Source organism: Dama dama, chromosome 26 (genome assembly GCF_033118175.1).
Source record: "Dama dama isolate Ldn47 chromosome 26, ASM3311817v1, whole genome shotgun sequence".
NCBI lineage: Eukaryota > Metazoa > Chordata > Mammalia > Artiodactyla > Cervidae > Dama > Dama dama.
In genome coordinates, this window is record NC_083706.1 from 48,979,427 (window position 1) to 48,996,674 (window position 17,248).

General features: G+C 50.5%; 1 protein-coding gene across 3 annotated transcripts in view; it reads left to right on the plus strand.

The window, feature by feature from the left end:
* The window catches only part of TMEM181 (transmembrane protein 181), a 63,999-nt gene that overhangs the window by 37,363 nt on the left and 9,388 nt on the right, over positions 1–17,248 (plus strand). For all 3 annotated transcript variants that reach the window (XM_061130401.1, XM_061130403.1, XM_061130402.1), the window contains exons 3-10: positions 1,854–1,909; positions 3,366–3,456; positions 4,676–4,797; positions 7,432–7,542; positions 14,373–14,453; positions 16,026–16,125; positions 16,558–16,688; positions 16,899–16,990. In XM_061130401.1, coding sequence (XP_060986384.1) covers positions 1,854–1,909; positions 3,366–3,456; positions 4,676–4,797; positions 7,432–7,542; positions 14,373–14,453; positions 16,026–16,125; positions 16,558–16,688; positions 16,899–16,990 — 784 coding nt within the window. The remainder of the gene's footprint in view (positions 1–1,853; positions 1,910–3,365; positions 3,457–4,675; positions 4,798–7,431; positions 7,543–14,372; positions 14,454–16,025; positions 16,126–16,557; positions 16,689–16,898; positions 16,991–17,248) is intronic.

Below are 17,248 nucleotides of genomic sequence, written 5' to 3' on the forward strand. Positions count from 1 at the left end.
TACAGTCGTTGGCATCTTTAATCTGGTTAGAGAATCAGTTCCAGAACCCCCAGAGCCAGTGTAGAAAACTCACCCTTCCCCCACTGATCCTACGGTACTACTCTTGGTACCAGAATCTGTGTGAGTCACGGTTCCCCAGAGAAACTGAACTGATGGGAGCTGCAGACAGCGGGGGGAGATGAGAGAGGGATACTTTATCATGAGGCCTCGGCTCTCGTGACTGTGGGGGCGGAGAGCTTCCACAGTGGGCAGTCGGCAAGCTGGAGGCCCAGGAGAGCCGGCAACGCAGTTCCTGCATCTGAAGAGGGGTGAGGACTCGTGTTACCAGCTTGAAGACAGAGGAGAAGAGAGCGAATTCTCCCTGACTCTGCTTCTGCTGTGTCCGGGCCTTCACAGATTTGGACAAGGCCCACCCATACTGGGAGGGCGGCCCGCTTTACTTAGCCTGCTGATTCAGAAGGTGGTCTCATCCAGAAACACCCTCACAGACACACCCCAAGTAATGTTTCACCAGGTATCATGGACCCAGTCGAGTGGAAATACAAAATCGCCATCACAAGCCCTCTGCTCCCAGTGACTTTCTGTTGATGTGTGCGCTCAGTCGCTCATGTTCGACTGTTAGTGATCGCATGGGCCAGAGTCCACCAGGCTCCTCTGTCCATAGAATTTTCCAGGCAGGAATACTGGAGTGGGTTGCCAGTTCCTTCTCCAGGAGATCTTCCTGATACAAGGATTGAACCTGTGTCTCTTGCGTCTCCTGAATTGGCAGGCAGGTTCTATACCACTAGCGCCAAAGAAAGTTAGTTTCTAGAATGAGGCCGTCAGGACTTCAGAGTTAGGAGCGTCTGAGGAGCCATTGGGCTTTGCAGATGAGGGAATGAGATCCAGAGAGCCTTTAGCTGAGACTCAAGTTGAGACCTTCTGACTCCCAGTTCTTAACCCTTCCTGAGAGACTAGACTGCCTTACTTCCTGGGGCAGGAGCGCACTCGGATTGTGAGTCGGTTTGAAATGAGCCTGTCTGTGGAGCCCAGCCTCCTTCCTGTCTCGCTCAGCCTGCGTGGACACACCCCACAGGGGTGCTCCTGCCCCGGTTGAGTTCTTAACTTGGGCATCTCCAGCTCCAAGCAGAGGGTGGTTGGCAGCAGGCTGGGCGTGGCCACAGGACGGCCCGGAACACCAGCAGGCTGCCAGGGGTTTGCTACAGCACAAATCCAGTTCTGAATGGAATCAGGTTCCCAGGGTTTCCTTTGGCGACTTCTTTTAAGGCCAAAAACCTGTGAAATATCATGGCGTAAGATTCTTTGAAGCTCGATTCTCTGTTATTTCGGTAAAAGCCTTGAGAATATATTAGTATATATCATGCCTTCTTGAAATCCTCAATATTTTTTGAAGACTAGATTAATTGGGTGAATGGATCAAGGTGTATAATTTTTTAGCAGAAGTCTTTACACAAACTATGTAGACGATATCTGTGTCATTGGTGCTGTCTTAAATCCACACACTGCAGAGAGAGCCTTCCCAGAGAGCAGGGGAGGGGGAGAGGGGAACTGCACACAGAATCCCTTGGAAATCGTGTGTGTCGTGTGGTGTCATGTTCTGTTCGCCTGAGTTGGGAGGTCAGTGTGTGCAGCAGAGTAGATGTTGTGTGTCTGTGTTCATGTTTATATATTTTACATACATATGTATGTGTATTTGTGTATATATGTGTGTGTGTATAAAGCCTCCAATGACAGACCAGGAAAAAGACTACCTCTGTATGATATATGAGACTTTCTTGGCATTTGAAAAAAAATCAATAGATGAATTATCAATATAGTTATAACCTGCTTTTTCTTTCTCTGTTATGCTTTAGGGCCCAAAGTGATCCAGACTTCTGCAGCTAATTTTTCACTAAATAATAGCAAAAAGGTAAGACTGGGTCTAAGTGGCAGCTGGTAGGCCCTGTAAATTTCTAGGTCACTAAGAAATGGTCCTGCTTAGAGGGTCATTAAAATCAACCTCCCCCTTGCCCTGCTGCTTGCTTCTCAGGCAATACATATTTCTTACTCCACCTTCAGCTGCTGGCCTCTGGGTCCTAGTTTGCTAAAATTACTCAATAATTGTGACCTCAGTGCTGAGAAAGGATGGTGGTATTACCTCTAAGGGAGCAGCAGTTCATTTCCAATGGCTGGTTAGCTCATCCTGATTCCTCCCATGTGGAAATCTTTTTTTTTTTTTTTAAATCTTTATTGGAATTTTCTTCATACTTTTCATTCAAATATCCTTTAGTTCAGTCCAGTCGCTCAGTCGTATCCAACTCTTTGTGACCCCGTGGACTGCAGCACTCCAGGCTTCCCCGTCCATCACCAACTCCCAGAGCTTGCTCAAACTCATGTCCGTTGAGTCGGTGATGCCATCCAACCATCTCACCCTCTGTTGTCCCCTACTCCACCTGCCTTTCGTCTTTTCCATCGTCCAGGTCTTTTCCAGTGAGTCAGCTCTTTGCTGAGGAGCCAAAGTATTGGAGCTTCAGCTGTAGCACCTGTCCTTCCAATGAATATTCAGGGTTGATTTTCTCTAGGATTGACTGGTTTGATATCATTGCAGTCCAAGGGACTCTCAAGAGTCTTCTCCAACACCACAGTTCGAAAGCATCAATTCTTCGGCGCTCAGCCTTCCTTATGGTCCAACTCTCACATCCATACACGACTGCTGGAAAAATCATAGCTTTGACTAAATGGACCTTTGTGGACAAAGTGATGTCTCTGCTTTTTAATATATCGTTTAGGTTTATCATAGCTTTTCTTCCAAGAAGCAAGTGTCTTTTAATTTCATGGCTGCAGTCACCATCTGCAGTGATTTTGGAGCCCAAGAAAATAAAATTGCTCACTGTTTGGCAATGTGGTCCCCTCTAATTTTTCTGCCCAGGGCCATTAAATCTGAAAATAACAGACGTCAGTGACACACCTGGCATATTGGTACTAAAAAAAAATGATTCTTGTGAATATGAAAATATTCATTGGTATCCTTCATTATTTTATTATTTGTATCATCCTATGCACTTTAATCTTTTTATTTTTCTTCTCCAAGGAGGCCTTTTCCTATTATTTAAGTAGGTCTATTACTTAATAGGGGGTAGAAACCACCTGCTTAAAAGTTGTCATGAGAGTCTGAAGTGAACTGCAGGAGAAATTTAGTCCTTCCTTTTTCTGGAAGGCAGAATTTCACTTATATTGTCTAAAGGAAAAACGACATGTTTCTGTTTCCAGAGCTAACATTCCAACCTTTTGTGCAAATCTGAATGTTGTATGTTAAGATGAGGCATTTGGAGACTCAGCTGAAAAAGTCACCTGGATTATTTGACTTTTCTTTCTTTCTGCCTTAGCTAAAGCCAATTCAAATATTTTCCAAACCACTGTCTACATATAATCAGCAGCTATGGCTGACGTGTGTTGTCGAGTTGGATCAATCAAAAGGTATGAAGCCTGACAAGAATGATTTTTTTAAAAGGTTCAAAGAGCTTTAAAATCTTCTAGCAACTGCTCAAAGATGAATTATAATGATGGTGATTATTCTTTCTAATACCAGCAAGTTGGAAGCCACCTAAATGTCCTCCAGGGCAAGTGACGGTGCCTCCCTCAGGAAGCTCCAGGAGGCCCTCAGGGCTACTGGTCATGCTCTGGGTGCCAGCTCTCACCCAGGGCTGTTGGGCAGCCTGGCTGAAAGCCTGCATGCTGTAGGTGCTCCAGCGGCAGCCTCCTCCCGGGGGTTCGGGGGAGAGAACGAGGTCCTGGTGCCCCAGGGGCACCAAGTGTCTCCCAGGGACACTTGACCGTGTCCAGGGACACCAGGACATTATGGCTGTCACAGCTGGGGGGCAGGGGCTGTTAGCAGAGGGTGGAGACCAGAGATGCTGCTCCACATCCTGCAACCACAGGACTAACTGCCCACAGTGAAGAATTAGTTGGCCTCAAAACACCTGTGGTGCAAAGGCGGAGCAATCCGGTCCGAAGCACCCAGTGTCTGCGGTGACCTCACTGTGTTCACCCAGGGCAGCTCCCCGAGAACCGAGAGCATATGCCACCTCGTTCTCTACGTGCTGTGATTCAGAGAGGTGCTTAGGTTGAAAGAGTTGGAAAGATAACCCAATGACTGCAGTAAATTAAGTGGAAAAAAAAATGCATAGTATAAAAAATCAATCCCTTTTTGTAACATTTTAAAAAGTATTAAAAAATCCAATAGCACTATACATTTGTGTGTCTAGAAGACAGTCTGGAAGCATGGACCCAAACATGAAATCATAGTTTCTCTGGTGGTGGGATTGTACGTTTAATACTTTATGTATATCTTTGTATTTGTGTTCCTAGATGTTTTTTTAACAATGAGCATGTGATCAGAAAAATAAGAGATTATATAATCAGAAAAATAAAAAACTTATTTTTATCTTGGTATGAAGTTAGATTAAAACGTATATGGGAAAATAAAAAATATAACTTTAATCAGCCGTGAAATAACTTGGCCTTTTGTGAGATGGAAGATGGCGGTGGGTCCGAGGGCTAACCTTTGCTGATGGGTGTCAGCTTTGCCGACTCACAGAGGGACCTCCCTGGGCTGACACACAGCCAGGCCGGCGGGTGCATCTGCTGGAGTGACCGCCCCTCGTGGACTCTAACACTGGGATTCTTCCTTCTGTAGAAACATCTATTCAGACAACCTTCACCATGACTGTTAAGGTTGATGGTGTAGCTCAGGACGGGACCACCAAGTTCATCCATAACAAAGTTCACAATCGGACGCGGACACTCACGTGTGCAGAGGTGAGTCCATGGCATCGTCTTGCTACATTCCTGCAGGTGGAGCTACTTTCTTAAGTAAAGAAACTAAGTCACACCAGTGATGGCATGGAAGACCCATCCAACTCATGCACCAAGACCTTATAAATTCTGAGAAATGCACACACGCGTGCACACAATACACGCACACGCGTGCGCACACAGCCTGGTGCCTGATTGTACTGTGTCACCGCCTGTCTGGCATGGCTGCCTGCCTCACGGGAGGTGGTCTGCCGCTGTCCGTGGTCTGCATGAATCACTCAGGCCTTGGGTTGTTTGCAGCTGTGGGATGCACATCCCGACCCACGTGGGGCACCGGGAGCCAGGCCTCGCCAGGAGCGGCCCGCCTTTGTTGAGCATCCGCCCCAGGTGCAGCATGTGGCTCCGGGTGGGAGAGGGGAGGGTCCACAGCGGGAAAGGAGCCCTCACCGTGGGGCACCGTGTTCTGTTGAGACCCGAAGAGTGGGAAGCAGGTCCTGCCGCGGTGCGGAGGCCCTGTCGGAACCTAACAGGTCGAGGCGGGGCGTGGACAACACGGGGAGCCCCAAAGAGGTCGTGTCTGGTTATAGTATCAGGAAGTGGCCGCGTGGCGGTGCTGTCCACACGTGGTCCCATTCCCGGAGCAGGCTCACACATAGGAACTGGCGTGAGAGCCCCCTTTTGTAGGAGGAGGAACTGAGGCTTAGAGAGGGCGGGACCCTGGCCCAGGATGACACAGGTAGTGAGTGAGCGACAGCGCCAGGCCTTCAGCCCAGGCGCTTTTGTTCCGAAGCTCGTGCCCTTGACATCCACGCGCACCTCCCGGTAGTAACGTGAGAGGCTGGGGAGCCTTTCCCGGTGAGAAGGCATTCAGACGGGAGGGGTCCTGTCTGAGGCCAGCCGCTGGCTCCGGCCCTTCTGCGTTGATGTCTGCTGGACAGTCCTGAGATGGGTCAGAACCGGCGCCCGAGTGGACTGGGCCCCCCGGAGGCCAAGCTGACAGTGCGCCCTGCCCCATGTACTCGAGGCAGAGTCTGCTGCTCAGCTGAGCCCGGGCCCTGCCCTGGGTCCCCTGGGGAGGCCCGCGGAGCCGGCCTTCCTCCTCCTCCGTTCGTCCCCTGTGTTAGCGGGGACAGTGGGCCAGTTTCTGAACTGTCTCTTCCTCATCTGTAAAGCTGGGGGGCCACGCCTTCCCTGGGGGTTGGCGGAGAGCAGTGAGGATGGAGGTGGGCGAGGAAGTGAGAGCGGGTGCTGTGCGTGCTGGCATGAGGGCCCGGGCCCCCGCCCCCGCCACGCTGGATGGGCAGGAGGGGTGGTGGGCGTGGGGGCCGCGGGGACCAGCGGCCCAGCGGCTGCCTTCTCCACCCCGCGGATACCACGCACCCCCTCTCCTCTGCCTCCTCTCCTGCCCCCTAGGGCAGCTCCCCGCCCCACCCGCTGCCCTCCTGCCGTCTTCAGGACGTCCTGGGCTCGGGAAGCCTTGCTCACCGGCAGGTGACTCAGCCCCAGTCGGAGCTGTGGCTCCAGCAGGCGCCACAGGGCGGCCTGCGTGTTCCTCGTGGTCCGGGCTGGCTTGGCCTCTGGGTCCACGTCCACATCCGCAGGGGAGACCCGAGCAGGCCCGTTCTTGATCCTAAAGGACGGAAGCTTGGGGCTTGGCTGGTCCGTGGGTACACATGCCACACCATGGAGACCGCAGCGGCTCTGCGTGGGAGCCACAGGCCAGGGGAGAAAAGGGAAATGCGTGATCTGCCCCGTACATCCTACAGAGACTGCAGAGATGGGCCGCGGAGGAAGGAAGGTCAGGCGGAGGGCTCTGAGGAGTCGTGTCCTCACTGGTGTGCCTCCTGCCCTAGTGTATTTGTGAAAATGTGAGTTCATGTTGCATTAACTCACCTTTTCATTCAGGTGACATATTATCATTTAGGTTTATGAAAGTATGGTTGATTTGCAGTGTTGTGTTAACTTCTGCTGTACAGTAAAGTGATTCAGCTATACATATGTGTATCCTTTTTTGTATTCTTCCCCATTATAGTTTACCATAGGATATTGAACATAATTCCCTATGCCACCCAGTAGGGCTTTGTTGTTGATCCATCCAATATATAACAGTGACCCCCTGGACTGTAGCCCACCAGGCTCCTCTGTCCATGGGATTCTCCAGGCAAGAATACTGGAGTGGGTGGCCGTTTCCTTCTTCAGGGGAATCTTCCCGACCAGGGATCAAACACGAGTCTCCTGCGTTGTAGGCAGATTCTTTACTATCTAAGCCACCAGGGAAGCCTGAATAACATTCCTTCTACCAATCCCAGGCTCCCAGTCCAGCTCTCTCATGCCTCTCCTGCACGTCGGCAACCAGAAATCTATTCTCAAGGTGACATGTTATTTTGAATCCTATGAAGTAGAAAGGTTCTAATGATTGTAAATCATGCATTATTTGTTTCTAAATATGTCCATTTGGTTCTTTCTTTCTAAGAACTGCTTTTGGCTGGCATCTGAGTTCCCCTGGGCTCCTGGCGAGCTCCCTGGAGATGCTCACTGCTGATCCTCTGCGGTTGGAATGGGTCACTTCACGAGTCAGTTGGGGGAGAATGAGTCTTGCTCGCTTTAAGGACACAGTTCTTGCTTGTGCATTTGCAGAAATGTGCAGAAATCATCGTGGCTCACCTCAGCTACCTGAATTACACTAAGTATACAGTGACTGTGGGATTCGAACACCTGAAGCGGCCCATCAAGGAAATGAACTTCACCGTAAGTACACCAGCTGACCACCGCGTTTCCATGGCTCATTTGCGTAGCTCCCATTCTCTGTGGGATGACCGAAATAAATCACAGCATCGAAATCATGTTATTTTTGGATGGTGTAAGACACATACAATTCTAAAAACTATAGAAAAACCAGTTTATAAGTATACATGGAGTGAAGAATAGCTTAAAAGAATCAGCGTGGAATTGGAAGACTGTGGTGTCCTAAGACTTAGGAGCGAGAGTAGCCTTGCAGTTGGAAGGTACTGGGGGTGCCCTCTGGGGAAGGCGGGGCCCCCTCCTCCAGGCCTGAGTGGACTTGGACTCGGCTGACCTCTGCGGGGGGGGTCCCTGCTCTCAGTTGTGACCCGAATCCCACAGCTCTGATGGTTGTGTGTGCTGAGTCACTCAGCCATGCCCGACTCTCCGTGACCCTATGGACTGAAGCCCACCAGGCTCCTCTGTCCATGGGATTCTCCAGGCAAGAATAGTGCAGTGGGTTGCCATGCCCTCCTCCAGAGGGTCTTCCCGACCCAGGGATCGAACCCGTTTCTTATGTCTCCTGCATTGGCAGACGGGTTCTTTACCACTAGCGCCACCTAGGAAGCTCTGCTGGTTAGACTTCCCTGTCTCACGTCCAGCTGAGATGAGCCTCTTTGTCGCCTCTACTTGTTGGGAGTCAGAATAATCAGCATGGTGACCGAGAACACGGGTTTTAGACCAGGTAGCAGAACTGGGTTCAGATCCCAGAGCCACCATTACTTCTGCCTTTTGTTTCCTCGTCTTAACAGCTACTTCTTAACAGCTGTGACTGTTGAATGAAGGTGCCAGTAGGTTCCTTTCTCGAATCGCTCTGTTCTGTGATGTATTCATGCAACACAGTGATTCACAGGACACAAATGCAGCCTGGGAGCGGTTGGCCCCCGCTTCCCTTCCCCCAGCCACGGCAGTCACCCGTCTACCGTCTGTCTGTAGGGATTGCCTGTTGTGGACGTTTCATACAAGCAGAATCATGCCCTTCATGCTCTTCGGTGAACGACTTTCTTCACTGAGCTGTGCTTTCTAGAGTTCCTCCGCACTTTGCTGGCATCGGCTCTTCGCTCCTCTTTTGCCGAATACTGTTTCTCTGTGTGTGTGCCGCCTCTTGTGTACCCAGGCGTTGGTGCACGGGCATTCAGACTGTTTCCGTCCTTCAGCTGCTAGGAGGAACACTGCTGCGAGGATGTGCAGGGAAAGTGAAGTCGCTCAGTCGTGTCCAACTCTTTGTGGCCCCATGGACTATACAGTCCATGGAATTCTCGAGGCCAGAATACCAGTGTGGGTAGCCTTTCCCTTCTCCAGCAAATCGTCCCAACCCAGGGATCGAACCCAGGTTTCCCGCATTGCAGGCGGATTCTTCACCAGCGGAGCCACAGGGGAAACCCGAGAGTGCTTACAGACAGGTTTTTATTTGGATGAGCGGGTCCCCTTCACTGAGAAGCTGAGGGGTGCGGGCGCCTCCTGCACCCTTAGGTACCTTCCCGCCTCTGCGGTTCCCCCGTTTCCTGGAGGCCTCTGGACGTCGGCTGGGCTTGGAGCCATGCCCAGCGCCTGCTCATTTTGTGAGCTGACAGATGGCGGCCGTGGTCACAGTCACACTACTTTTGTTCCTAGCCTGTCTCTGGGCCACCCAAAGCGGTTTTATTCTTTGTCTGCCAGTATGCGCTGCAGGTGTTAGAAGATGGCTGTCTCATCCCCTCCGAGGATCTTTCTTTTCTTCCCTTATGGATCCCTCAGATTCCGGGTTTTCTCCCCATGGCCCCAGATCAGCCTAGTCTCCTTTGTTCCAGCCTCTGTGGTTGGTTTCTGACAGTTCAGATGCTGCTCAGACATTACACTCTGCTCCTGAATTTCTTCTCAGTGTTCTTTCTGCCCCAGCCTCTCCTGATCTTTGAGTTCAAATCTGGACTCTGTTCTTTGTTGTGTGACTGATTTCCTCGAACTTTGTCCTCAGAAAATCCAATCAGCGTTCTGCCTGCGTCGTGGAGTTCACGAGGCAGAAGTTGAACTCAGATAGGGCCTCAGACCGATGTCTGAGCTCAGGTGCCCTTTGCTCTCATCCTGTGATAACATCTGTGCTTTAGACCTTGCTGTTTGCCTCCTTCTGATTCAAGAATGCGGAAAGAAGAGAGCACCGTGTTTCCCGAGGGATCTCTCCTTTCCGTTGTCTTTGTCTGAACATCACCCTCTTAAGAGCCTTTTAGCCAAGTGCTCAGCAGTGTTCCCCCACCGGGGTTTACCTCACCCAACCCTGTCATTTGGGTTTGGGTCACTGTTTGGTTTGTCTTTGATTGTGATTCTCTCCTTTTACCTTTTGTACCTGTTTACATTTCCTCTTAAGCAATCATCGCAGTAGCTGTTTTATTTTGGATTTATAATAGCTGCTGTTATTTGCTGAGCTTTTGCTCCTTGCCAGGTTCTGCACTAAACTTGTTCTGTGCACCAGCTTACTTAAATGTTACGATACTTCTACAGAGCAGTTGCTTTATGGAGGCAAAACCTGAGGTTTAATGTGATTAAATTGCCCAACTGGGAAATGGAAAAGCTGGAGTTTGAACCTGAATCGCTGATGTCACAATTCATATGTTCTTAATCACCGTGATTTCCACTTTTCTATTAACAGCAGTTGTTAATAGTTCTGCTTGCATTGCAGACTCATTTGTACTTTTTTTGAATTTTGTGTAAGTGGAATTGTACGGCAGGTTTGAGTTCCTTACTCAACGCGATTACTCGGACACTGGTTGATGGTGGTGGGTGTTCGGTAGTTTATCCCTCTGTGCTGCTCTATCACAATCCCCAGTGAAGGCAGCACAGTTAGTTTACCCACACCTGCTCGTGCACGTCGGCACTGTTTGCTGTTCGGGGCTGTTGCAGAGCCACTGTGAACCCCCGCATCCAGACCTTTGCGTGGACATGCGCTTTCACTTCCCTTGGCTAAGTAGGAATGGGCTGCTGACTCACGTGGCCGTGGCCTGCGTCGCTGGTGAAGACACCCTGGGTTCACGGCGGCCGTGTTGTCTCACATGTCGGTCAGTGCCTGTGAGAGTCCCAGCCGTTTCACATCTCATCTCATCACCACTCGGTAGGTCAGTCTCCGTAATTTTGGCCATTCTGATAGGCGTATAGCTCCCACGGTGGTTCAGCAGTAAAGAACCCGCCTGCCAATGCAGGAGATTCAGTCCCTGGGTCGGGAAGGTCTCCCGGAGGAGGACATGGCAACCCACTCCAGTGTTCTTGCCTGGGCAATCCCATGGACAGAGGAGCTGGCGGGCTACAGTCCAGGGTCGCAGAGAGTCAGGCACAACTGAGTGTCTAAACAACAGCAAGAAGGACAGGTGTGCAGTGGTATTGTGTTGATTTACAGCACTTTGAAAATATTGGTCTTCTGGCTTGCATTTTTTGACAAGAAATCTATCATCCTATATTTATCCTCTATAGTAGTTTTCCTCCCCGTTACCCACCCCCCACCCTCACTTTTAAGATTTTTTTTTCTCTTTTACTTAAACAGTTTGATTATGATGTTCCTTGGTATACTTTTCTTCATATTTCTTGTACTTAAGAGTATAGTTGAGCTTCTTGGATTTGTGAGTTTATAGTTTTCATCAACTTTGGGAAAATTCTGGCCACTATTTCTTCAAATGTTTTTTCTGTCCTCCTGCCTACTTCCTGTCAATAGAAATCCGAGGACTTCAGATACATTAATACATCTTCTCGGCTGCCTGAAGTTGTCTCAGAGCTTATCGATGCTCTGTGCGTTTTTTCTGTTTCATTTTAAGTCGATTCCTTTGCTCTGTGTTCATGTTTGTACCCTCTGCGATGTCTCACCTGTTGTTGATCAGCCTCCCGGTCTCTGCCTCACGGTCCTCTAGCTGTTTGAAGTCCTTATCTACCAAATCCATCATCTGTGATTTCTGGGTCAGTTCGATGGATTACTTTCTTCCTCATCCTGTTTCATATTTTCTTGCTTTTTTACACGTCTCGTATTTTTGATTCAGTACCAGACCTTATGATTGCTGGAGTTCTGTACGCTCACAAACATCCCTGAGCTCTGTTCCAGGACGCGGCAACGATGCTGGGGAGCAGCGCGAGCTCTTCAGGCCTGGACTTTAAACTTTGCTTGGTGGGAGCAGAGCAGCACCTAGTGTAAGGCTGATGTTGCCCCACCGCCGAGATAAAACGTGCTGGCGGTGCACTGCCCAGACCCCTGAGCGTGTTCCTGCTGCCCGTGGAGCAGGCTCTGTCCTGGCCCTGCTTGCCAGGGATCCTGCCCATGGAGCAGGTGCTGTGTCTGGCCCTGTGTGCATGCCAGGGCCCCTTTCCGGGATTTCCTGGCCTTGGATGGCTTATCCACACTCACGCGCAAATCAACATTCGGCTGAAGGTATGGGGGGCACGACCCTGGCAGGTGTCTGGAGCTGGCTCCGTGCTCTCAGTGCTCTGCCCCGGGAGTCCCGACTGGTGAGCTCTGTCCCTGCTCTCTCACTGCGGTGTGTTCACGACTCAGGGAGACTGCGGGCTCGGCTCAGCTTCCTGCATGGCGTGGGGTGACCCGAGGGTGCACCCCACCCCCCTCAGCGGGTGGTGTGTGTGTGTGTGTGTGTGTGTGTGTGTGTGTGTGTGTGTGTGTGTGTGTGTGTGTGTGTGTGTGTGTGTGTGTGTGTGTGTGTGTGTGTGTGTGTGTGTGTGTGTGTGTGTGTGTGTCCGGTGTGTGTGTGTGTGTGTGTACGTTGCAGGCAGGTGAGGGAAATCTGAGTCTTTCACTTGGTTGTTGCTCTGTTACAAGTGTTTACATCGCTCAGCTGATTTTAATTCAGCACATACATGATGGTCCTTCCCGGCGCGGTGCAGCGCGGGGCCTGGGGATGAACCTGGCTGCTGAGCGGGGTGGGAAGGGCTGCCTTCCACCAGCTGTCAGCACGCAGGGCCCCTTCCTCGCCCTGTTAGCCGCATACTTGATATGAGACTACTCAGCAGAGCTGGCAGCTGTAATTCCACAGTGTTTTCTTGTGTCAGATTCATATTTCTGTTTCACTTAGTGTCCTTTAGAACATCATACCTACTCACATTTTTTGCATTTTTAAAACTATTTTTTTCTTTTAATAGAAAGCATGGCTTTTTCTTTCTGTCTCCCCCACCCCCCACCCACTGATGGCTTTTTCTAATAAAGAGATTGATAGCTTTGATCAATCTTTGATATGAGATTTAAAAGCCAAATGCTCTTATTATTATTATAGAACAATTTATCTGCCAGATTCATCATCAGTATGCTACCATTTAAAACCCATTTTCAACTCTTGGTACAAAGTATGTGTTCTTTAATATAATAAAGTTTTAGAACATGTCAGAAAGTGTAGAACATTTTAAATTCCTTGTAGTCTTACATTTCAAGATGACTGTTGTTAATGATGTGATGTACTTCCTTTCAGATGAATTTTTATTTATTTATTTATTTTATTAGTTGGAGGCTAATTACTTCACAACATTTCAGTGGGTTTTGTCATACATTGACATGAATCAGCCATAGATTTACATGTATTCCCCATCCCGATCCCCCCTCCCACCTCCCTCTCCACCCGATTCCTCTGGGTCTTCCCAGTGCACCAGGCCCGAGCACTTGTCTCATGCATCCAGCCTGGGCTGGTGATCTGTTTCACCATAGATAATATACATGCTGTTCTTTCGAAACATCCCACCCTCACCTTCTCCCACAGAGTTCAAAAGTCTGTTCTGTACTTCTGTGTCTCTTTTTCTGTTTTGCATATAGGGTTATCGTTACCATCTTTCTAAATTCCATATATATGTGTTAGTATGCTATAATGTTCTTTATCTTTCTGGCTTACTTCACTCTGTATAATGGGCTCCAGTTTCATCCATCTCATTAGAACTGATTCAAATGAATTCTTTTTACCGGCTGAGTAATATTCCATGGTGTATATGTACCACAGCTTCCTTATCCATTCATCTGCTGATGGGCATCTAGGTTGCTTCCATGTCCTGGCTATTATAAACAGTGCTGCGATGAACATTGGGGTGCACGTGTCTCTTTTAGATCTGGTTTCCTCAGTGTGTATGCCCAGAAGTGGGATTGCTGGGTCATATGGCAGTTCTATTTCCAGTTTTTTAAGAAATCTCCACACTGTTTTCCATAGTGGTGTTCTGCCCGTAGTCCGAGTCCCCGGTCGGGAAAGAAGACTCCTCGAAACAATGCAACTCGCAATAGGGGAATTTATTACTGACTCGAGCCAGGGCCTCCCGCCCTCACCAGGTGTGTGAGCACAAAAGGCCCCGAGCCCCAGTTCTCTCGGGTATTTATTAGGTCAAAATAAGCAGCAGGTAGTTGGTGCAAGCTGATTGGTTACACAGTTGCAAGGTAATTTTTGTTGGCCCAACGTGGGGCTTTTAGCTTTCCCCTGATAGGTTCCCTTTTTTCTGGCTAGGCACATGTTGATTGGCTGGCTCCAGAAGGCCTGATAATTATGTTACCCTGGGAAACCAGGCCTACTCCTGATCTAGGCTGCCTGTCATGGCGTTAGCCGTGACAGCCTCACAGGTGGCTGTACTAGTTTGCATTCCCACCAACAGTGTAAGAGGGTTCCCTTTTCTCCACACCCTCTCCAGCATTTATTGCTTGTAGACTTTTGGATAGCAGCCATCCTGACTGGCATGTAATGGTACCTCATTGTGGTTTTGATTTGTATTTCTCTAATAATGAGTGATGTTGAGCATCTTTTCAAGTGTTTGTTAGCCACCTTTCAGATGAATTTTTTCCCAAATTATTTTCCTGCTTTCCATTTTAGTGGAAGACTTATGACCCTGCATTTTCCCATTTGGAAATCTGGTTCCGGTTCGTCTTTGTGGTGCTTACCTTCATTGTTACTGTAAGTACCGTTCACGTCATGGAATCCCAACGAGGGCAGAGTTAGTTTATAAATTCTGGTTGTCAGAGTGCGGGTGAGTTATCTGAACTCGGAGACACTCCATCCCGTCGGCCGACCTGATGGTACCAAATATTCTATATTCTGCCAGGGCGCCGAGCTGCAGGAATGCTGTGGTGTCATTAGTAAGGACTCCTGAGTAGCGTCATAGTAATTACAGGTGACTGACTAGTAAGTGAATTGTCATGGGTGTTCAGTGACAAGGGCCCTGTAACTTGGGCAGAAGGAGTTCTGCCTTGTTTGAATGACCTTCTTTGAGTGCTGACTCAGCAGGTTCTTAGGTTTTTACATTTGGAAAAGTGGACCAGACCTTTCAGTCTTTGGGCTTTTTTCAGGATGAGGGGATGGATGTGCAGGCTCAGGGCTCCTTTGGGATCCGAGGTGTCTGTCCACAAGGGCACCATGACTTTGGGGGGCAGTTACCCATTAAAGTACAAGAGGCTCCACCGAGGCTCAGCCAGAGAGGGTGGGCATCTGTAAACTGAAGGAAGAAAACGGGGGCCTGCCTCCATCAGCTCCCTGCCCCCGTCAGCTGCCCGCCTCCGTCATCTGCCTGCCGCGTGCTGATGTCCAGGAGATGGGTCCCCTCTTTGCAGCGGTGGCTGCTCCAGCTGCCACCCAAGGGACTTGCTGCTTTGCAGACTGGCCTCTTGCGGAAGGTCACAGGCTCCCACGAGATGTGGAGCAAGGTGCCCAGCGGTGGTGACCTGGGAATGGCTGGAGGGCCGCACCCAGCCACAGAGCTCAGAGAGAGCAGCTCGGCCAGGCCCCCCTGCCGGGAGCTCCCTGATGGAGGGAGGTGGGAAAGTGCCGTCGACCCCGGGTCAGAGATCCTCACTGTTTCTTGAAGGATTCCTGTTGCCTGCGGCTCTGCAGCCAGACTCGGGGGCCCAAAGAACTGGCCCCGGGGGCCCTGTGTTCTCAAATGAGAGAAACAGGCCTGATTCGGACAGATAGGGAGATGGGCCATCAGCCCAGGACATCCAAATTGCATAGGAGATTACTGGCTTCTGTTAGATAGCAAGAAAAACAAGAAACAACGCCAGGCTTAGAAATCCAAAATTGTGTGATGCTTTAAAGGCTATAAAGAAGCCTCTCCCAGGAACCGGGCCCTATCAGGCACATATTTGAAAACAGGCCCGCTGTCTGACCGTGACTGTAAGCCTCATTCTGGGGCTTTTCATCTGGGCGCCCTGGTGTCCCCAGAAGCCTCTGTCCCCTGTGGGTTGCACCTTGGGGGGATGTGGCCTGTGCCCTGGGCGGTCCCTCCTGATAGAAGCAGCCAGCCTAGGAGGAGGCCAGGCCAGAGGGGTCATGGCCATGACCGTCCTCGTCTGACCCCTGTCCTGTGATAAAGGCTCCTTCACGGTTGTCCCTGGCGATCTGGGGTTGGTTCAGCCCGGGGTTAGTGCAGCAGGTCTGGGCTGGCCCCAGACCTTCGATGTGGGCTGACAGGCGTCAGGGGACGCTGTGTGGGGTGGCCGAAACGGTGACAGGGCCTGGTCTGGTTCACAGTGCCTGTTCGCGCACTCTCTCCGCAAATTCTCCATGCGAGACTGGGGCATCGAGCAGAAGTGGATGTCCATCCTCTTGCCTCTGCTGCTGCTCTACAACGGTAGGCCCTTCGGCGTGGTCCCCCTCCATGCCGAGAGCTGGAGGGCATCCCGGGGGTGATGGGGCCCTGACCAGGGAATGGGCGGGTCGTGGCCCCCGGACTCGCTGGGGCGGGCGCCTTCCCCCCACCCCCCTCCCACTTGGAGGACTTGGCTGAGGGTGGGAGCCCAGCTGTCTGCCCCTGTCCCCTGCCCCAGAAAGCATTTCCTTCCAGAGCTGTGGCTGGCGGGAGCAGACGGCGCTCTGCAGTCATCCCCAGAGCAATCTGTTCAGTGGCTTTTCAGTTTTTTGCAAAACAAGACAGCCTTTAGTTCACTACCATTCCCCCGGGCTCTGACCGAGGAGAAAGCAGTCCTGAGTTCTGCCCTCCTGTGGGTTCAGGGCACCCTGCCGGCTCCGCCTTCATCAGGCCTGCCTGCCTCTTGCCTTCCAGACCCGTTCTTCCCCCTGTCCTTCCTGGTGAACAGCTGGTTCCCGGGGATGCTGGACGACCTGTTCCAGTCTGTGTTCCTGTGCGCCCTGCTGCTCTTCTGGCTGTGCGTGTACCACGGGATCCGGGTGCAGGTGAGCCCTCAGCGCTGACCCTTCTGCTCCAGACGCTGGTGACAGTCCTGAAAGTGAACTCGGCCTTGAGAACCTGTCGTCAGCCTCACAGTCCATGGAAGATGCATGCCGTGTGGACATGATCTGAGTATCTATGATCCGGTGTGGTCTGTGAGGGGATAATGGTTTGTAAGGATTAATAACTTCTCTATTTTTTTTTTTTTTTAAAAGGGAGAAAGGAAGTGTTTGACTTTCTATTTGCCTAAATTCTTCATCGTTGGACTACTGTGGTTGGCGTCTGTCACCCTCGGAATATGGCAGACGTGAGTAACTTTCTTCTGCTGAAACTGCAGTCTGGGCGAGCCTTGAACAAGGTGGACAGACTCAGAGTTGACTGTGTTGTGTGAACTCATCCAGAAAGGAATCTGTCACCCAGGGTTTCAAGGCGTGGTCATGTGACTTGAACTGAGGTTTCATTTTTGCTTGAATAGCGTGTAGAGGTATACATGATTCTTCTAGTCTTGGGTGGAAAATGAAAAAGACCACGTCATTTCAGATCTCTCTTTCTGAGAGGCAGAGGC